Below are 23,345 nucleotides of genomic sequence, written 5' to 3' on the forward strand. Positions count from 1 at the left end.
AAAGAGTAGATCAAGTTTTCAAATTTACATAAAACCACATTACACCAATTTACCAATATAAATATAAGTCTTCATACCTATTTATTCCATTCTATTTAGACAGTAACACTAACAAAATTCTTAATGTATATATCCCTACCATCTGTACTCTTTCCCTATGCTATCATATTGACACAACAGAACATCTCAATTCAGCAACCAAGTTTTACAACTACCATTCCAATCAAATGGTAATGCACCGAGATAATAATTCTCTTGAGTTTTAACATGTTAGGAGTATATTATTTATCTAAGACCGAAGGACCATGCCTTCCTGCATAAAAAACAAAGATAGCCACATCAATTTAATTCCATACATATGGTGCTACCTATTCAATTTATTAAAAATTTTAATAAACATAATAATCAAAACTAGTGCTCCAAACTTATGCTGTTCACGTGGAAGACACTACAAGAAGACACAATAGAGACTGCCTGGCAATAAGAGGTACAAATTCCTTCTATAGAGATGGAGAAATAAAAGGACAAATCTAGTTGTCTAAAAGACAATTCACTGTACACATTTTATTTACAGTTTTGTACACTGTCTTAATATGAATGGGACCGCTTTTCTACTTGAGCCATTTTTTAACCAAAGCAAAATAACCTAAGTAATACAAAGTGTTAAAATACAGCATAAAGATACAAAAACAGACATACTAATTCTAATTAGGAATGTAATTATGATGTTACATTTTTTATAATCCACAATTATGTTTAGGAAATCACACAAACATAGATCACTGATTTGAATGAAATGCATAAATTTGTAGCAAAGCTTTGTAGTTACAAAAAAACAAAAAAATTACCAAAGAATGCACAAAATTAATGTTTATTCCACCTTTGTGTCATATTCCTGGATCCTTCACCAATGTTACATGAGGAAAAAAAACAAAAGCAAAACAAATTAAAAACTGAAATCAGAATCACTAATGTTATCAAGTAGGGAAACAAATAAATTAAAATCTAGCAGCCATCAGCAAAAGTACAGCAAAGACAATGCTGTAAAAAGAAACAAAGAAAATTGCTAGAAAACTGTATGCATCATACTCTTTCAAACCAGCAAAATATGCTCCTGCATACAATGGAACATAAACAAAATTTTTTTCCTGTAAGGTATAGAAATGCAAGTTCTTTTTTGAATATTGTGGATAGGTAAAATGTGTTTGTAATGGTAATTCTACTAAGCTATTACAGAGTGGGCCAGGAACACACTTATGGATTCTGGGGATGATGTGTACTGTAATTCTTTGATTGGGATAGTGGACACTCTAGCCAAAATTAAAAAAAAAAAAAAATATGAACACAGAAGTACAAGACAAAGGCGAATGAGACTTCTCTTATATCTTAGCAACATTTAGATGGAAATCAAATTTAAATGCAGTCCACTCTGCTTTTGAAGAGGCTTTGGTTCAGCTCCCAAATCTCGATTGCTTGACGCAGTCTCCTATGAGAATACTCAGAAGGTGTCTTCTTAAACAACAAACCTATTTTTAGTGGTGGAGCCGCTCTTAGTAGCTGTGTCTGCATGGGACTGATAACCAATCACTATCTTTGGAGGAAGTCCTAACCTTTCCTTGTATACCCTCCTAGAAGAAGAAAAATAAAAATAGTAGACATTAATTTTCATTCACACACACTAAATTTGATATTCCAGTTCTTTACATTAAAAAAAAAAAAAAGTCCAGAGCATGAAACAGGAAACTGCATAGCCTTTTCCTTTTAGTAAAATTTACCCTTCATTTTACAGCAATTTCAGTTAATCACTTAACCAGTATCTGAGACCTGTTATGAGGTACTGTGTAATTACTAATAAATCAATAATAAGTAAAGCATGGACAGTCCCAGGGTGTTCATAGTATTTGATTATTTACAAACAATCACAAATACATACAGTGGAGCTGTATGATATGCATAACTCATTTATACAAAATTGCCTATATGTCTACTTTAATTTGCTGATATAAAATGCTACAATTTTATTTTACATATAAACCATAACAAATATTGTATATTACTACAAATTACATTTACCACACTTACTTTGTGGTATTTTCAGGGTAATTTAGAACATATATGATTTCTGCTTTAAATACTAACTCTGCAACTTAATTTTCAAATAACATGTGACTCTATTTTAAGAACAAACTATGATGAGTGCCAAAATGGGTAAGTGTAGGGGCTGTGATATTGTATAACAAGGATGATCTAATCTTGTCTGTGAAATTAGAGAAATCTCCCCTTTAAAAGTCATGAGGTTAAAAGTAAAATGCTGAGAGAAAGAAGCACATATGAAGGCTGGGGAACAAAATAAGGCTGTGCGGTTATAGCTCATAAAGAAAAAGAGTATAGCAAAAAGGGTGACAATGTAAAATTGGGGCCAGATCACAGAGAGCACCACAGGTAAAGTTACGAATCCAGCAGCACTTCAAAAATAAACACCAAAATAAAGACATATGTTTATACATATTGGGAGCTAAATCCTCCAATATGATACTAGGATAGTTTTTATCCATATTCAACCTTCCAGAAGATTCTACTACCTTCCTTCAAATAAACGTTCTAAAAACAGTTTTATGATAACCAAAATTATAACTATTATCAGATTTATGTTATGATACAGTGTATTCCCTTCCATTATACTTAATCATTAAAAATGCCAGAAAGCAGAGCACTGAGCCATGTAACTTGGAAGGGTTTAAAAAAAAATCCTCCCTTGAAAAACTGAAGTCAAATATTTCACAAACATTTCAATAATTTTTAATACTGACACAAATACAAGATTTTCAAAGAAAAGAAATTTGTACTTATTTTTAAACTGTTTTAAAATATTAAATCCCACAACTAATAACTTTTGATGCTGACAGGAAGATTGAGTATGACCACAAACAACAGTCAACCTCTCTTTAAAGAAAACCTCTGTGGAATGGAACCTGGTAGATCTCTGTACCTTTAAATCTAGAAAGAAATTATGTTCATAGGAGAATTCATAATGTTTGGAAAAAAATCACAAAGAGCGAACCAAACATTTTGTGACCTATGACCAATACTTAATTTTAAAACAAAATTTAAAGTCAAATTTTACTAAGTTAAATGTAATAAAAAGATGATCCCAGTTAACAATGACCAATATATGGGGGTGGGGTGGGTGGAAGTGACAGGTAATTTTTACAAGGAATAATATTCACAAACAAAAAAATTAAAAACAAAACGTGGGTTTTAAAAATATGGTCAGAACTAAGATACTATTACTTAAATGTGACTGGAAGTTTATGTACAGTGTACACATATGTACACACAAGGCACATACATTATTTGCCAATACTCACTGAATTACTAAGAGTATTATAATATTAATGTTATGATTTTAAAATCTGCTTCTAGTTATCTTAATATATTTTTATCTTAATATTTTAAAGGAAGTATACAAACAGCAAAACTTACCCTATATGTGTAACAGCCTCTCTGTTTTCACATTCAGTAGTCCATATTGCTATCTTATCACCTTTAGCTCTAACATTAACAACAGCTCCACATACATCATCACTGTAGTCATCAAAAGATTCTCCAATAAGGCACAGCAGCTTTAAAAAAGAAAAAAATTCAATCCCAAATTACATTAAATAAATTATACATTGCTTAATGAACTACAAACGTTTCTTTACAAAACAGTTTTTTAATCAAAAGTTAACTTTTTGAACGTCTAAATTCTATTTATATATATAGTTCTTTGTCCTGATTTTTCAAAAATTCATTTGTGTGTTTAATATCAAGATCATTAACAGTTATTTTAGCTTTTTAAGCAAGTGGGGCAATTGAGGTCAGGGCAAATGTAAAGGGCAAATTATCTTAATATTCATTTGCTCTGCTGCTGCTTCAACTTGCCAGCAAACAAGTATTAATGGAATAACTGAATAGTTGCTCATGCTGCCTCTTGTTCTCACCGTTTTTCATGAACACAATTTTTTTTTTATTGTGGCAAATATAAAACTTACCCATTTTTACCATTTAAAAAAATGGGTTTTTTGATTTGAGTATGGACGACACAACATTAAATCACTTTTAACCATTTTTAAGGATATGGTTCAGTGGCATTAAGTATATTGACAACATTGTGTAACTATCACAACCATCCGTCTCCAGAACATCTGTCATCTTATAGAGCTGAAATGACTTTTTTAAAGTGGAATTCTAAAATGGATTTACTGATAATCTCCCCCCAAAACAAAATCAATCTCTTCATAAAAAAAGAAAAACCAAACAAATAAAAAACCCATTCATTGAAATACTGACAAACTGCTTAACTTCGTAAGTGCTAACTATAAATGAAACACTATGACAAGTGCTAAAAATCCAAAAGAGATTATTATCCTTATGTCTGATAGGTTGGGGTTTAGAACTTCTCACTAGAGAAAATGACAATTACCTCATATTTAATATATGTCTTATAAAGCCAAAAGTTCCAGGTTATAGCACAATATATAGGATCAATTTCATTGTTTGCTTCAATGATCTAAAAAATTTAGTATACAAATTAATACTCTTAAGAGGGCTGTAAAACTTGTATAATACAAAAATGCAAGGTTCTAGAATTTTGAGGCTAATGAAATGACCAGGATGAGCTTACTATGGAAGGTGAAAGTAAACTGCCAATCTCTTTATATCTGATTTGTAATATGGTAAGAGGTTTCACTGTACCAATATGTAAAACACACAGTATACACTGATAGTACAAAATTAATTGCTGGCTTAAGATTTTATAGGGTGGGCATCCTTATCTCTTAAATTAAGTAACCAATGTAAAATGTAACCCAAACTAAGTTTTAATATTCCAAAACTGCTTTATAATTTTAAAACCTTACTGTCTCTAGCCAAAAGCGATCCAGGTCACTTCGTCTCTGCTGCTTGTTCAATGTAATTAGCCATCGTCCTCCTCGTTTGTTTTTCTCATCTTCCCACATAGGCTCAATACCATCCTACAAGGTTAGTAGGTAACAATATTAGACAAAATTGTTACTTTAATTGAAGAGAGCACTACAAAGAGGAAGCAACAACTCTGTCAACTTCTTACTTTGTTCTCCATCAAGCTGTTACTGATGTAGTGGGGAAAAAACCAGGCAGGATTTAAAGCTATGGGACTACAGATTAGAGTCCTGACATCGTTATTAGCTATAAACCTTGGGGTTCCTTTAAATTGAGGTTCTTAAACACCCAGAAACAGATACCCTTGAGAAGCTACATACATTTCTATATATAGAAAATATATGCAAAAATTATGCAATTTTGGAGTTAATGAATGCCCCACCCCCTACCACTTGACAAAACCCATTTGTAAATATGAATATCCTGAAGACCAATGCATCCAAGGTTAAGAATTCTTGATGAACTCTAGAGTTCTAGACTTCAGTCTACTCAAATGTGTAAGAAAGACTGGACTGGATGGTCAAAAATCAATCACAGTGTGTGTCCACAGAGTAAGATTCTCAATTGCAATTATTTATAGCAGTAAGGCAAAATCTGTTTAGGCTAAAGCCCAGTAAAATTAATTTAATTATTCTCCAAAACTCAGAGTATTAACTATTCCTAAGTTTCTGACAAGATTTCTTACTGAGTAACTGAATGGTCCAGTCTTATAATGAATGTATGAAATCACCAGTTAAACATACCTTAAAAAGTGAGTAGTCACAGCCAGGCATTAAATTACTAGACAACTGGATGTGGTTGTACAGACTAGGTAAAAGAAAAGGACAATTATAAACACAGAATATGTAATGCAGAGTTTAGGTACTTACATAAGCATTTAGAGAATATGGTAAAATAAAAAGATAAAAGTTTGTTTACTTGTTTTTCTACTGAGTCAATTTCCATAATGGACCAAACAGGTATCTTAATAATGGTCAATTCAAGAATCAGCATTTGATCATTTTCTAGAAAATACTTTTAATGATTTTATTCTGACAAAAGTATATTTTGATGTATTAGTTAACTCAGTGCATACATATGTATATATAAGAAACTGAGAATAGGAGGTATGAGGCTGTTTTCTGTACATACAAGAATTCATGATGCTAATAAGCAGTTTTAAACACACAAAAAAACAAATCAAGGAAAAGCAAGACAAACCTCCTGACTATCAGCACTGCATGACTGAAAGAAGACAACATTATTATCCTTGAAGTTGTCCAAGAAAAGACCAATGGTTCTCAAATACTGAAGTCATTACTAGTCAGTCGGCATAGCAATTATTTGGAAAGTTTTGGAAAAAAACAAGGAAGCAAACAAACAAAAACCACCCCAGGCCCTACTCCTGTGATTTTAATCCCTTTATGCATAGGGTGGAACCCTGGAATCTATATTTCTAAACTTTTCCCCAAGTATCAATATAACAGAGTAACACTTGCAATGACTTAAATATTCACTAGCCTGAAGGTAGAAGGCTAAATCACTTGACCTCCTAAAGTTATAATAAAATTGGCAACAGATTTAAGGATGTTTTGCCTGTCTCCAACATTAGATGCAGAAACATGATCTCTGCTACATCTGCAGACCATGGACAATGCTATTATCCTTAGTCAGATTCTCTTGATGCTATTTTAATCCAGAAATATTTCAAGTAGAATTTTAAGAAAGATTCTGGCATCGTTTGGATCACATTCCACAGGATTACATACAAATCCAATTTGGGGGAAGGCAGCCCAAGGCTGAATAAGATATGCAGAGTTACTCATCAGTCACTCTTCCAAACTACATTATCATTGGCAGCTTCCACTAGGCAAAAGAGAAGAGGCCTGGATAGTAACAGTAACTATAGAATTAGTACCACCACTTTACGAAATTATTGGAGAGGGTGGAAATGCCTTCTTCAATGGCACTCAAGGTAGAAATGCCCAATGCTTCTTTATGCCTTCTCCTTTCTCCTTCACTGTGCTCTAAAGTCTATTAAGTTTATAGTAATGAGTATTTGTAGTGACACATTTAAACAGAATCAGAGCATTACAGATGAGACTGGTTAAGTCCCAAAGGGCTCAACAGTTGTTTAACACTAAATCTGCCAGGAAAAAAAAGTGAGAACTTAAGTGCTTAGGTATTTACAGAAAGCTAAAGAATTCCTTCATATGTCTAAGTGTGAAAGTCTACTATGCAATGACATTGCTTACACAAAACTAATGTATGGGGCCATGCTGTAATTACAGGCTCACTTAGAAACCCAATTATGTAAACCGGTAAAAAGCCTAACAAACCAGATAAATGCAGATCTGGTTCAGAGGGGGAAATGGTTCCCAAGACTCTTGTTCTTCCTCTTCCATAGGAGACTGAAGACTTTTTAGAGGACTCAAATAAATACAATCAAAGAAGAAAATCACTTGATGTTTTGATGGAAGGGCAAAACACAGTAACCCTAGTTTAATTAGACAACTAAACCTATGAATTACTGGGGATTTAAATACAGTTCCATTACTTCAAAAAAAGATAATGATTTCAATATAAAGTGACCAAAGTACAGAGCTCAAAATTTAAGAGTTATCTCAAATTTTTCTATGCTTTTCCCCCCAGTGATTCAAATGCACATTTAATGCCTATTATGGGCAAAGCACTGCAAAGATACAGAAGAATACGATTTCTGCCCTGGAAGAAGTATACATATATGAATATTCTGACAATCTGTTCTTTTTTGTGGGCAAAATATACTCAGGGGTTATGTTAATACATAAGAGTTATATCACTGATTCAACATATATAGGATCCAAAAAAATACTAGATGTACAAATTGGAATTTTTAGATAAGTTTACACCTCTTAAAAATGTTTTAAAAGTTTTATCTTTGAAATGAAAATCATTTTTCAAATAAATTACATCCTAAATTAATTTGTTTTTCGAGAATCAATAGAACAAAACTTCTTCAAAAGACTTTACAAATTTTAAATTTTACTTTACCTAAATTTTACCTGGACAAACCTTTCAGCCTTTGAAAAATCTCAGAATCCGTATCACAGAAAATCCTAGGTGTTACACCAAAAAAAATTTGCAAAAATGGAACCTAACAAAGCTCCTGAGTATGGGGCAAATGTATCTAGGCAACCAAGAAAGGGGACAGGTTCCAACATATTGTCAAAAGTTCTAGAAGCAACAAAGGACTCTCAAGGGAAGGATCTCTTAGGCCAAGAATATAAAATATATACAGGGCTAAAGGCTGACAAGACTAAAGCTTTCCAATTCAAACAGTTCTGAGGAGATGGACAAACAAAAAGGTAGGTCTACAGATGAACATCTATTGTTTACTCTATCCTCCATTTTGGAAATGTGACTTAAAATGAAAAATTACACATTTAATAAAACAAACATCCTAAATGGTTACTTACGCCCAAAAGTCTTCAACAGTATCAAACTTAGAGATCAGCCGAAGGTTTGCTTGCCAAGTTTTGCTTTTATCATTTTTAAAAAACCAGAGTGCCCATCTAAAAGTAAAAAGTCAGTGTCAAACATGGTAGTTTTTACATTCACATTCCTAGCCGCATTCTTCACAACAGCCAAAGGAAGGAAGCAGCCCAATTGTCCACTAACAGGAGTAGATAAATAAAATCTGGTTTAAATATACAGTGGAATATGTGTCAGACTTAAAAACAAAGTCTGAGGATGAACCTTAAGGACATTACAAGTGAAATAAGCCAATCACGAAAGACAAACAGTATGAATCTACTTATATGAAGTATTTAAAGTAATCAAATTCAGAGACAGAAGGTAAAATGGCAGGGGCTAGAAGGAAAGGGAATGGACAACTGTTTAATGGATACAGAGTTTTAGTTTTGCAAGATGAAAAAGAGTTCTGGAGACTGGATGCACAACAGCATGGATGTACTCAACGCTACTGAACCATACACTTAAAAAATGGCTAAGATGGTAAATTCTGTTATGGTGTATTTTACCACAATTAAAAATTTATTTTAATTTAAAAATAATTTTAAATGGTAGATAATATAGTAGCAAATAATGAGTAGTTTTCGCTCTTTCATTTAGAAAGTATGTATTCTGGGCCCCTGGGTGGCTCAGTTGTTTCACATCTGCCTTCGGCTCTGGTCATGGTCCCAGGATCCTGGGATCAGGCCCTGCATGGGGCTCCCTGCTCGGCGGGAGGTCTGCTTCTCTCTCACTCTCTCCCCCTGCTTGTGTTCCCTCTCCCTGTGTGTCTATTTCAGAGAGAGACACAGGGAGAGAGGGAACACAAGCAGAGGGAGAGGCTGAGGGAGAAGCAGGCCTCCCAGGACCCTGGGACCATGACCAGAGCGGAAGGCAGATGTGGAATGACAGAGCCACCCAGGCGCCCCTAAAAAAGATCTTTAAAGGAAAAAAAAAATAAGTATGTATTTTGTACCTACTTCCTAACAGATTCTCTGCCATACTTTAGAGACCCATTGGGTTCATCCATTAGAGTAATTCACAGAAGTGTTAATAGACAATTACAGAGTGCCAACTGCTCTGACAGAGATAAAGAAGCAGTTACTTAAGAAAAACAGTAGAAGCACTGAAAAGTGCAGAAAAGAAAGCAGGGAGCAAAAAAGCTGAATTTTCAGAGAAATGCAAAGGTATTAGCCAAGAGTGGAAAATAAGAGACTCCTAAAAAGGGGGGGGGGGCATGAAATGGAATTCTCTCTTTACACAAGCACAGAAATGAGAAAATAACAAAATAAAAGGATTCACTGAGTAATGCTGTCACATGCTGTGAAATAATGTATACTAGTTTCTATATATCTCTATATAACTGTTAAAAAAAGTTTTATTCTAATACCTAGAATACAAACTCATGTCACATCAAAGTTACACTTAAATAGCCCAAGATAACATCTTTAGTACAATTATCTGAATTACGATACCAAAGGTAACTCAAGGGGGAAATTTCATTTTCTCACTGAGAATAAGGTTGTCTGAAGACAGGTTTCCAAGCACATTATATATACTTCACAACTCCACAATTAACGCTTGGATTATCTGACATAAAAATGAGATGCATTTCAACATCCGTTTGACAATGTGAATTTGCCAAGCCGCTAAGGACAAAAAAGAAAAAAAGCAAAGGCATAGAAATTATTAAGGACACATGTAATAAGGTCAAGTACTGTATACTCTGGTTTTCCAAAATTAATTTAATCTTTTCTGAAAATATTCAATAGAACGACCATATCATCTAGCAATTCCACTTCTGGGTATTTACTGAAGAAAATGAAAACACGAACTCAAAAAGATGTATGCACCACCCTCATGTTTATGCAGCATTATTTACATGTGGAAATCACCTCAGTACCCATCAATGAATGAATGGGTGAAGAAAATGTTGTATGTACACAACAGAGTATTATTTGCCCACAAAAAAAGAAGAAGAAATCTGTCATTTGAGACATTGGATGAACATGGAGGGCACATGTTAAGTAAGTCAGATAAAGAAAGACAAATACGGTTATGTTTCTCATATGGGGAAATCTTAAAACAAAAAACTAAAAAAACCAAGGTCATAAACACAGAAAGAGTGGTGGCTGCCAGAGGTAGGGGTTGGGTAAAAAGAAGTGAAGAGGGTCAAAAGGTACAAAGTTCCAGTTATAAAATACATAAGTCATTAATGATATACAACATGGAGACTATGGTTAATGACGATGTATTATGTATATGAAAAGTAGATAGAGTAAATCTTAAAAGTTCTCATTACAAGGAAAAAAACCTTTTTTTAAGTATGGTGACAGATATTATGTAAACTTTCTACAGTGATCATTTCACAATATAGTTATGATGGACATTGGGGAGGGTAGGTGCTATGGTGAGTGCTGTGAATTGTCTAAGACTGATGATTCACAGACCTGTACCCCTGAAGCAAATAATACATTATATGCTAATACAAAAAAAAAAACCAAAACAAAACAAAACACAAATACTGAGTCATGTTTTACACCTGAAACTAATGTTATATGTGAATTATACCTCAATTAAAAATGATTAATAAAATTCTTTTTTTGTTTTTTTACTGCATCCAGCGATTGGACATATAAAAATTTATCCTAACAAAATAATTAGATGATTAGGTAAAAATGTTTGTATGAGAATGTAGTTCATGTTGGAAAATTTGGAAACATCTTAAGCACTTTCAACAAGGGATCATTTAAATCCAGTTATCAAAATGTGGTTTGCAAATGCTTAGGGGACTTCAGGACCCTTTCAGGGAACTCTGATCCGTAAGAACTATTTTCATAACAATGCTAAGACATTATTTTATTTTCCCCTGTGTTGACATCTGTACTAATGGTACAAAAGCAATGGTGGACTAAATCGGCTTTAGCAAGTTCCATACAATGGTATCAAATCGTACTAGCAGTCACCACACCCTTTACTTTTCACCACCTCTGAGAGTAACAACGTCAGATGCAATTAAGAATGCCACTGATGAAACACAGTAATTGGTTTCATTGAATTTTAATCTAGCTACATCTTTTTCATATTCTGCAAAAAATCAAAATCAACAACAAAACATTTCCATATACCAAAGTACAATCAATGCTTAAGGAACTGAATTGTAAACTAGCCACTTTTTTCATAAAACTCCATTTTAACCATGACTGATAGATAAACACAGTTATTTCTTGAAAATGAAGAGAGTGAGCTTCCAGGAGAAAATCAGAAGTCTGGAAAGACTGCATGTGCCACTGTGACAAACTTACCACAACTAAAACACATTTCTGATGAGTTTAGTAGTGATATTAATGAACGTTACTGTTTCCATACTGCATAATAAGAACTATCAGTACGTAGAAGATCTGCATAACTCACTGAAGCAATGTTTTCCAAAGGACCCCCCTGGTGTTTCAAAATCATGCAAGGGTAAAAGGTCTATGCCAAATGCAAGACAGGCCAATAGATATTAATGAAACAAAGAAGGAAAGATTCTTGGATAGGTTTTCAGATTGTACATTGCAGCTGACCTATAAAAAAAGTATTATCAAAGGATAGTATCTATAATTAACTTACAAGGCTATTAAAAATCCTCCTTTTCCAACCATGTACTTATATGAGGACATATACTCTTATACTTCCCATGAAACAACTTATCTCCTTCACAGACTGAATGCAGCTACACAAACTGCTGTTAAGACAGGCACTTAAAGAGATTTATAAAAATGCTATTCTTCCCACTATATTTTTCAGTATTTTTTCATAAAAAATATTTGTTAACGTGCAATGGATTTTCTAAATGAATATATAATTTTAGATTTTCTCAGGTTTATTTTCTAATATACTAAAGGGAAATAGATAAAAATCTACATAACCAAAGCTCTGTGGGGTCCTCAATAAAAAGGTCTTGAGACCAAAAATTTAAGAACTGTTGACTTAAATAAAATATACACCAATAAAATAGAACCATGCAGCTATTAAACAGAATAATTATGTGGATAAAGTTATTCCTAAGATGGACATGAAACCCATAAGCCATGGAGGAAAGGTGCTACTGGACTACATAAAAACCAAAACTTGTTAAAAATAAAGAAAAGAAAAAAACTGTTTTAAAAAAATATAATTCCACAAACAATGTTAAAAGACAAATTATTTGGATAAATCATTTTCACCTTAATGTCCTACATGGGTAAGTCAGCAGCCCTAATTACAATGCCTGGAAATAAACTTTTTTATTTTTAAAGATTAATTTATTTTGGAAAGATTGCTGGAGGGGCAGGGAGGGGGGATCTCAAGCAGACTCCCTGCTGAGTGCAGAGCCCAATACCAGGGCTTGATCTCAAAACCCTGAAATCACCATCTGAGTCAAACTCAAAAGAGGGACACTTAACAAAGCCACCCAGGCACCCTTTAAAGAATACCCGCTTCCCATACCTAGACAAAGAGCAGACTGTCCACAGATAAAAACAAAAATGTTCCATATATATGACAAAGCTGTGCAACGTCAAAAAGAAATGCAAATTTAGGGACACCTGGCTGGCTCTGGTCGGTTAACCATCTGCCTTTGGCTCAGGTCATGATCCCAGTCCTGGTATTGAGCTCCCCAGCCTGCTTCTCTCTCCCCCGCTCCTTATGTGCTCTCTCTCAGACAAAGAAATAAATAAAATCTTTTTTAAAATGCAAATTTAAAATGAGAATACATTGTTTTTTTTATAAATCAGACTAGGACCAATTGCAAAGATGTAGAAACCAAGAACTCAGATTGCTAAGAGCCTAAGCTGATAAAGGAGGATAATTCGACAATTATCTATTTAGGCTGTTAAAGCATAGTCAGTCTTTCACCTAAGAAATCTGAAATCTTGGGCCTCCTGGGTGGCTCAGTCAGTTAGGCATCTGCCTTTAGCTTGGGTCCTAATCTAAGGATCCTCAAATCAAGCTCCCTCCTCAGCTGGGAACCTACTTCTCCCTCTGCTCTTCCCCACCGCTCTCTCAAGTAAATAAAATCTTTTTTTAAAAATCTGAAATTTTAGCTAATAAATATATTCCCACAAGTACACAAAAAACATACAGGAATGCATATACTACAACAGTGTAAAGAGGAAACAGAAAAAGTCTAAATACCCATTAATATTAAGCTGACAAAATACGTGACTATTTATTTATCACAAAGTTTAAAATAACAGGGCAAAATCTGCACAAACAAAAATGTTAACAGTTTTGTCACCTGTATAAAGAAAGAAACAGATAGACCTGCACACTGAAAAGCTTTGGAAGACTACAAACCAAAATTAACACTGACTACTCCAGGGAGTGAAGAAAAGTAAAATGGAAAAGAGAGTATCTAAGGAAAACAGAGAACTTTTACTTAACATACTTGTACCCTGATAATTTACTCTTATAATTATTATACATTTTAATAATGCATAATTATGCAATATTTACAAAAAAGTAAATAATGAGGAAACTACCAAGATCTGAACATAAAACATCTTGGAATATTTTTCCAAATGCTAGTATTTTACACAATGATATTATTACTGAAGTAGAATTCATAGAAAAATTAAAATCCTCAGAGACTTCATTTAGGGTTAATCAGTTTATCTACTAATGACATTTTCAAGCTCTTCTCGAATTTTATTCAAGCTGTGAGGGATATATGCTTTGATTACCTCTCCCAGCAACAGCAATACCAAAAACTAACTTCATAGACAAAAGGCATACAAAGTTAGCTTTTTGTAAGACAACACTAAAAATATGAAAAGAAAGCACACAAAAAAACCAAAACAGGGGTGCCTCAGTGGCTCAGTCGATTGAGCTTCCAACTTTTAGTGGGGAATCTGCTTGAGATTCTCTCCCTCTGCCCCTTCCCCTGCTTGTACATGCATTCACCATCTGCCTCTCTCTCTAAAATGAATAGATATTAAAAAAAAAATTTTTAAATACCTTCCTTAAGGGTTTTGGTGCAACTTTTATGTTGAATTATATGAAATTGCCACTCATCAATTGTTCAACTTTGGTACAATGCTTTCCCCTGAGGAAGGATTTTTACCCTTTATGGACTATTTGACTTTTGATGGCTCACTCATTTGCTGACAATCCCCACTTACAAACAATGAGTTTCTTCCTCACTACAGGATATGCTGAAACAGGTATCTTATGAAAAAACTACCTAAAACATGTTTGGACTTTATTTCAATAAGTCTACCATGATAATGAAGAAATGATGAAAAAAAAATTCAGGCCATAAAGAGAAAATGTATTGTTTGGGTAAGTGAAACTATAGGTATATCTCAGAGATACTGCAGATGCGGTTCTAAACCACCACACTAAAGTAAGTATTAGAATAAAGGAAGTCAGACTACTGAAGTTTTTTGGATTCCAGATGCACATAAAAGTTATGTTTACACTATTACTGTATTCTAGTAAGGGTGCAATATCATTGTCTAAAAAACCTAATGAATATACCTTAATTTAAAAATACTTTGGTGTAGAGGCACCTGGGTGGCTCAGTTGGTTAGGCAACTGCCTTTGGCTCAGGTCATGATCCCGGAGTCCGGGGATCGAGTCCCACATCAGGCTCCCTACTCAGCAGGGAATCTGCTTCTCCCTCTGACCTCCACTTTTCGTACTTTCTCTCTCTCTCTCTCTCAAATAAAAAAATAAAATCTTAAATACTTTATTGCTAAAAAACATCATCCAAGCTTTTGGTGAGTCAAAATCCTTTTGCTAATGGAAGGTCCTATTTTGATGATGCTGGCTGCTGACTGATAAGGGGGTGGTTACTGAAAGATGGGGGAAGCTGTGGTACGACAAACAATGAAGTCTCCCACATTAATTGACTCTTCTTTTCACAAACGAGTTATCTGCAACACGCAACGTTGTTTGGATACTTTTATCTGCAGAGCTTCTTTTGAATTGGAGTCAGTCCTCTTAAACTCTGCTGCTGCTTTATCAATTAAGTTTATGTAATATTCTAAATCCTTTGTTGTTATTTCAACAATCTTCACAGGATCTTCACCAGGAGTAGGTTCCATCTCAAGAAAATATCTTTGCTCATCTATAACAAGCAACTCCTCATCTATTCAAGTATTATGATGAGTTGTAGCAATGCAGTCCTAATCTTCAGGCTCCACTTCTAATTCTACTTCTTTGCTATTTTTACTACATCTGCAGTTACTTCCTCCACCAAAGTCTTAAATCCCTCAAAATCAACCAGGAAGACTGGAATCAACTTCTTCCAAACGTCATTCATGTTGATATTCTGACCTCTACATATGGAATCATGAATGTTCTTACCAGCATTTTAGAATGGTTGAATCCTTTCCAGAAGGTTTTCAGTGTACTTTATCCAGATCAATCAGACAAACCCCTATCTATATGGCAGCTACAGTTTTACAAAATGCATTTCTTAAACAGTAAGACTTCAAATTCAGAATTACTCCTTTATTCAGATGTTGTATACACTGCCAAAGAGATATATTAGCAGGCATGAAAACAACATGCATCTTGTGTATCAGAACTCTTGGGTGACCAAGTACATTGTTTTAGGAGCATTAGTATTTTGAAAGGAATTTTTCTGCTCTGAGCAGGTTTGAACAGTGGGCTTAAAATATTCAGCAAACTGCTTTGTAAAACACAAGTGCTGTCATTCAGACTTTACTGATTCATTTACAAAGCACTGTTAAGAGTAGATCTGGTATAATTCTTTAGGACTCTGGTATTTACAGGACGGTAAATAAGCACTGGCTTCAACCTAAAGTCACTGGCTATATTAGACCCTAACAGGAGTCAGCCTGTCCTTGGAAGCTAGGTACTGACTTCTCCTTTCTAGCTATGAAAGTCCATCCACATGACATCTTCCACTAGAACGCTTTGTCATTTACACTGAAAACCTGTTATTTAGTGTAGCCAGCTTCGTAACAATCTTAGCTAGATCTTCTGGATAACCTGGAGCAGCGTCTACATCAGCCCTTGCATTTTTATGTTAGAAAGACAGCTTCTTTTCTTAAGCCTCAGGGACCAAACCTATGTTAGCTTTAAACTTTTATTCTGCAGATTCCTCCACTCTCTCAGCCTTCACAGAATTGAAGAGCATTAGGACCTTGCTCGGGATTAGGTTTGGCTTAAGGGAATATTGTGGATGGTCTGATCTTCTATCCAGACCACTTAAACTTTCTCCCTATCAGCACTAGGGGTGTTTCATTTTCTTATTCATGTGCTCACTGGAGTAGCACTTTTAATATCCTTCAAGAACTTTTCCTTTGCATTCCTAAGTTGGCTGTTTAGTGCAAGAGACTTAGTTTTTGCCCCATCTCAGCTTTCAACACGCTTCCTCGCTAAGATTAATCGCTTCTAGCTTTTGATTTAAAGCGAGATGTGTAGGACTCTTCCTTTCACTTGAGTATTTACAGGCTACTATAGGGTTATTACTTGGCCTAATTTCAATATTGTTCTGTCTCAGGGAAAAGGGAGACCCAAGGAGAGGCAAAGAGATGGGGAACAACTAATGAGTAAAGCAATTAGAACACACAGTATTTATTAAGTATGTCATCTCATATGGGCACAGTTCATGATGCCCCAAAATGATTATAGTAATTACATCAAAGATCATTGATTTCAGATGACCATAACAAACACCATGAAAAAGTTTGAGACAGATTCTAAGACTTGCCCAAATGTGACAGAGAGACAAAAAATGAACAAATGCTACTGGAAAAATGGCACCAACTTGCTCAAAGTAGGGTCACCACAAAACTTCAATTTGTAAAAAATGAAGTTTTGGGTGCCTGGGTGGCTCAGTGGGTTAAGCCTCTGCCTTCGGCTCAGGTCATGATCCCAGGATCCTGGGATCAAGGCCTGCATCTCTGCTCAGCAGGGAGCCTGCTTCCCCCTCTCTCTCTGCCTGCCTCTTTGCCTACTTGTGATCGATCTCTCTCTCTCTGTCAAATAAATAAATAAAATCTTAAAAAAAAAAAAGTTTCTGCAAAATGCAATAAAACAAGGGATGCCTGTGAAACATATATAGGATTATGGGATTTTTAGAGTAGATAGGGTTAAAAAGTCTTGGGGTAAGGGAATGAATGGAATTGAAATATTTATATATCCTCAAATAAATTCTAATTTACTTCCCTCTAAATTCTTAAAATATTTCTGCCTTGCCCTTTTCTTTCCACCATCAGCTCTTAGAGCATTCATGTTACTTTTCATTACATAAACCATAAACACACAAACATACTGGGAAGGGGTGGGGTAGAACTGGAAAAATATATAATGAGCTACTACTTGACTATGAAACTTAACTCATCCTTTTTTTTTTTAAAGGAGGCTCCACACTCAACATGGAGCTTGAACTCACAACCCCTGAGATCAAGAATTGCATGCTCTACCAAGTGAGCCATCTAGGTGTCCTGAAACTTAATTCATCCTAACCTCTCCTAATTTGTCTTAAAAAGAAACCAACCAACCTCTAGACTCCACATCCCCCAGCTTTTTCTCCTTCACAGGCCGACTTCAAGTTGCTTATTCTTGCTCTATAATACATTTGTATTCACTATACCAACTACTCCAAGCTTTTTCCATCATCTACATTCTACTAAACTTTCTTCTACATTAGCAAGGACTTTATCATTCAATCCAATGGCCATTTTGAGTTTTCAAATTGTTTAATCCAATGGATATTTGACCTTTTTGTGTAACATATGCTATTGACCACCTATCCTTGAAACAAACCATTTTCTTTGTTTCCCTGACTGCCACTCTGTCCTAGTTTACACAGTTTATGTCTAAACCTTTCATAGGCATTATCCCTCCAAAAAATCCATATTTTTTTTGGTATCCAAACCTCTCTGTCTTGAGTCAAGTTCACTTCAAAGAGAATTCATTTGCTAGAGTTTCACTTACCACCAATTATTACTGATAAGACTTTACACCCAATGTCTCAACCAGTTCTCTTTTCTGCGCTCAAGACTCGCACATAAAACTGCTTGCTAAAAACAGGTTATCCAAGTGAAAATGGAATCCTCAGCCTAATATAACTAAAACTAGTCTCACCTAATTGTTCCCTAAACCTGTCCTATTTTACCATTCTCCTCATTGCCTCAGTCAAAAGAACATGCGTCAGAAGGCTTACCTGTTCTGTAAAGGATGTTTAATATAGTGTTCTGGGTTAGCAACCTCCTGATTAGATTCTGTTTTCTCTTCTTCTGTAGGCGGGGGATTAGGAGTAGGGGTGGTTTCCTAATGGAAAATAATAAAATATTATTTTAAATTTCTTAACATAACTATGATAGCAATACTCTAAACAAATACTGCCAATATTCTTTAAGAATTATAAAAGAATTTCATAAAATAGGCCAAAAACAAACGCTGAGAAAACCACCAGATTCTCCAATCTAGCATCTCTTCACTAAGAGCAAAAGGCTTCTCAATAAAAACACAGTAACAATACTATATACAGTTATCTGACACACATTTTGGTATCAGAAAGATTGTTAGACACCATGCAACAAAGTTAAGGAATCAGCTGTCTTTCCTAACATACCACTAAAGTACTATGTAGGGTTTGGAGGGTGGGGGAAGTGTGCCTAAAGTTTGGAGAGTATAATATGACAAAAGAAAGCTTATAAATTGATGAAGCCAATACTGCACAGGCTCTTCCTTCTTGTCACACTATTTATTATATGTTAACTTAGAAGTTCAGCAACTTCTATCACTTTCAAAAGCCCCAGGCAAAAAAGCTTGATGTTGGCTTGATCCTAAATCTCCTTCTAGGTTAGACATAATATTGCAATCTACAAATGTCGGGAAAAGGGATGGCTGGGTGGCTCAGTCACTTAAGTCTCTGCCTTTGGCTCATGTCATGATCCCAGGGTTCTGGGATGGATCCCTGCTTCTCCCTCTGCCTGCCAGACCCCTTGCTTGTCCTTTTTCTTTCTCTGTCAAAAAAATAAACTCTTAAAAAAAAAATCCTTAAAAACTCTCAGAAAAAAAGGAGCTTGGGGATAATCTGTGTTCTCCAGATTGCTCCATGTAGCTCTTCACCTAATTATAAACTACTGTCAACACAGCTGGATACCACGGAAAGGCACCAGAAGCTAAAACAAAAGCTGATTTTTTTTCAAAAAGGGCACCACAAAAAGAGTCTAGGGATCATATTTCAACTGAACTAGCAAAACAACAAAGATCTATGTTCACATTAACAGGATTGTGCAAGTCAGGGATGGAAGATCTATAAGACAGGTGTTAAGTATTCATTTTATAAAATACATTTTCCTTAATAACATGACATATCTAGGAGCTAATTTCTACTAGCCTATGAAGTCGCTTATAATAGAGACTATGCCTTGATTTTGCTCACAACTGTAATGCCAATGAGATCAGCAGGAACTTAGTGGCTTGATTATGTAAGAAATAAAATAAATGTAAACGTTTAAAAGCAATTAAGACCCCAAAATTTATACAGTCAATGCCCTAAAATCACCATTTTTACTAGGATTTTTCTATCACAATTTACATCTGCATATAGATAATTACAAAATGCCATTCCTTAACCCACCAGCTTAAAATTAATAATTTCCAGACAGAGGCAATCTCAATGGGTCAAGAAACAGGCAACAGTTACAGACTAAGTGGGCTTAGATAGGGTAGTAGAGAAAAATGGGCTAGAGAGATGTTAAGCCTCAACAATCTATGTAAAAGTCCCTCAGAAATCCTTGGCTAGTTCCTAAGCTGTGATGTTCAGAGTACAGCTCTGGGTAGTCTAGCAGAGAAAGCTCAGCCAAGACTTCAGGGGCTGAATACCATTAGCAAGACTGGGTTCACACCTGAAAGCTGAGTTGAAAATCCTGGGTTTTCACTGGGTTCACACCTGAAAGCTGAGTGAAAATCCTCAGCTTTCAGATGAAATCCTAGAAAGGAAATCAGGTGAAATACATCTGTCTAACAAATCCTAAAACCAATCTTTGACAGGATCAAGGTAATCTACCTACAAATTAAGTGCCTCCAAGAACCAAACTCTACATTCTTCAGAAGAGAACATAATTCTGTGTCTCTATGAATGCTATTTACAATATCCTATCCAACAATCAAACATTACTAGACATGCAAAGAATTTTTTTTAAAGATTTTATTTATTTATGGGGCATCTGGGTGGCTCAGTTGGTTAAATGTCTGCCTTTAGCTCAGGTCACGATCCCAGGATCCTGGGATTGAGCCTTGCACTGGGCTCCTTGCTCAGCAGGGAGACTGCTGCTTCTGCTTGCTCCCTCTGCCTGCCACTCCCTGTTTGTGTTGTATCTTACTATTTGCTTTCTTTCGAATAAATAAATAAATAAGTCTTAAGATATGTTATATATTCTTATATATTCAGAGAGAGTGAGAGAGTACAAGCAGGTGGGAGCAGCAGAGGGAGAGGGAGAAGCAGGCTCCACTCAGGGCTCTGAGATTGTGATCTGATATGAAGGCAGAGGCTTAACTAACTGTTCCACCCACACGCCCCTGCAAAGAATTTTTTTAAAGTCACTAATGATCAAGAGATTAATCTGTCCACAGAAAGACATCGAGACCTGAAAACAGCAAACAAAGACATAATAACTAAAATTACTCTAGTAAAATAGGAGAAAAGATGAAAAAAAAATTGTGGAGTTTTTGAAAAGATAATGGAAATCAATTTTTAAAGAGAACCAAATAAACATTATGGAAATGCCAAGTACAATGTCTGAAATTAAGACTTCCCTGGGGGGGGGGGGCACCAGGGTGGCAAGGTCGGTTAGGCATCCGACTCTTCGTTTTAGCTCAGGTCATAATCTCAGGGTCATGAAAGTGAGCCCCACATGGGGCTCCACACTCAGCAAGGAATCTGCCTGAGATTCTCACTCCCTCTGCTCTCCCCCTGCTCAAGCTCTCTAGCTCACCAATAAATAAATAAATAAAACTTAAAGAGTTCACTGAATGATTAACAACAAATTCAACTCTACAGAATGTGAGATTGGTGAACTTAAACTTTATTGTTATAAGACCTTTCAACTTTGATTCAAATAATCAGGATGCTTTTTTAAAAAACCTTAGATAAAACAAAAGAAAAAATATAATCAGTGTAGGAGGTTATTTAAGACTTCCAGGCTAATTCTGTGACAGTAGTTCTCTATGGGGAAAGTCCAATTCCTACATAAACTTCTGAATCTACAGCAACATACACAATGAAAAATGATGTGAAGAATGAAGGTCATCCTGAATTAAATCCTTTGATTTAAAAATGATTTATAATGATGAACATATGCCAAATTAGAAAAAACCAAATAGTGCCCGCTTCGGCAGCACATATACTAAAATTAGAAAAAAACAAATTTATTTTTTAAATAACTGGAACAAAAATTCTTTCAGTTCACTCATCAGTTAAGCATAAGCCTCTAACCATAACAAATCTCCAAATTACTCACTTTTTGTTCTAATTTATTAAGTACTTCTAATATAAATTGAATTTGAAAATAAATTATCTTGGAATTTTTATCTCCTCTTAGAATTTAGAAAGCTACGAAGACTTAGGATTACCAAAAAAACAGGTACAGTTTTGTTTGTTAACACCAACTTCATAAAATTCTCCCTGGATATCTGTAACAACTGATTCAGTTTCTTATTTTTAAATATGTAAGATCATCAAAGGAGCAAGTAAAGCAAATAAGATTATGATCTGTATAAGAACTAAAAAATGTGTTCCATAACTTGTCATTTTTATGGTTGCTTTGTATATAGAGCAGACAATAAAAGTTCTAAATTTACATTCAATTTAAAAACAATTCTTTACTTCCACCACATCCTCTACCTTCACTCTAAGATCCTCTGTAAGCAAATTTTATTGAGAATTACATCTTAAATATCCATGTTTTACCAGTATTCATTAATTTAAAATTACACAAAACAAAAAAGGCTAATTTAACAATTACTGTACTCTCAGAGTAATCAAATGCATTTTTTCTTTCCAAGTTTTTATGTAAAGTCCAGTTAACATACAGTGTAATATTAGTTTCAGGTATAGAATTTAGTGATTCAACACTCACATACAACCCCTGGTGCTCATCACAACAAGTGGCCTCCTTAATCCCTATCACCTATTTAACCCATCCTCCCACCCACCTTCCCTCCAGTAACCCTCAGTTTGTCTATACTTAACATTCTGTTTCTTGGTCTGTCTCTTTTATTTAACCCCTGTGTTCATTTGTTTTGTTTCTTAAATTTCCCATATGAATGAAATCATGGCATTTGTCCTTATCTGAGTGACTTAGTTTAGCATAATACTCTTTAGCTCCCTCCATGTACTTGCAAATGGCAAGATTTAATTCTTTTTGATGGCTGAATAATATTCGTGTGTGTGTATGTGCGTGCACGCACATCTTCTTTATCCATTTATCAACTGACATACACTTGGGCTCTTTCCATAATTTCGCTATTGCTGATAATGCTGCTATAAACACTGGGGTGCATGTATCCCTTTGACTCAGTATTTTTGTATCCTCTGGGTAAATACCTAGCAGTTTAATTGCTGGATCATGGGGCATTTCTATTTTTAACTTTTTGAGGAACCTCCATACTGTTATCCAGAGTTGCTGCACCAGTTTGCATTCCCACCAACAGTGCAAGAGGGTTCCCCTTTCTCCACATCCTCACGAACACCTGCTGTTTCTTGTGTTAATTTTGGTCTAAGTTATCAAATACATTTTTAACCTAAAAGACAAACTATACTTGAAAAACTCTTGTATAACCTATTTCAGGTGGGTAGAATGGAGAGCACAAAGCTATTAGATGGTACAAGGTTTAACTAGAAGATGGTAAGGAACCAATGAGACTGAAATAGAGGGCTCATGAAACCAAGGACAAACTAG

General features: G+C 34.9%; 1 protein-coding gene across 3 annotated transcripts in view; it reads right to left on the minus strand.

The window, feature by feature from the left end:
• Window positions 1-343: 343 nt before the first annotated feature.
• Window positions 344-23,345, minus strand: part of EIF4E (eukaryotic translation initiation factor 4E) — a 41,549-nt gene continuing 18,547 nt past the window's right edge. For all 3 annotated transcript variants that reach the window (XM_004756021.3, XM_045067052.1, XM_004756019.3), the window contains 6 exons: window positions 18,599-18,705; window positions 8,400-8,495; window positions 5,706-5,769; window positions 4,902-5,015; window positions 3,484-3,623; window positions 344-1,628 (listed from right to left, as the gene is read on the minus strand). In XM_004756021.3, coding sequence (XP_004756078.1) covers window positions 1,514-1,628; window positions 3,484-3,623; window positions 4,902-5,015; window positions 5,706-5,769; window positions 8,400-8,495; window positions 18,599-18,705 — 636 coding nt within the window. In that variant the 3' untranslated portion in view covers window positions 344-1,513. The remainder of the gene's footprint in view (window positions 1,629-3,483; window positions 3,624-4,901; window positions 5,016-5,705; window positions 5,770-8,399; window positions 8,496-18,598; window positions 18,706-23,345) is intronic.

This window comes from Mustela putorius, unplaced genomic scaffold (assembly GCF_011764305.1).
Source record: "Mustela putorius furo isolate JIRA1106 unplaced genomic scaffold, ASM1176430v1.1 tig00003871_pilon_pilon_pilon, whole genome shotgun sequence".
NCBI lineage: Eukaryota > Metazoa > Chordata > Mammalia > Carnivora > Mustelidae > Mustela > Mustela putorius.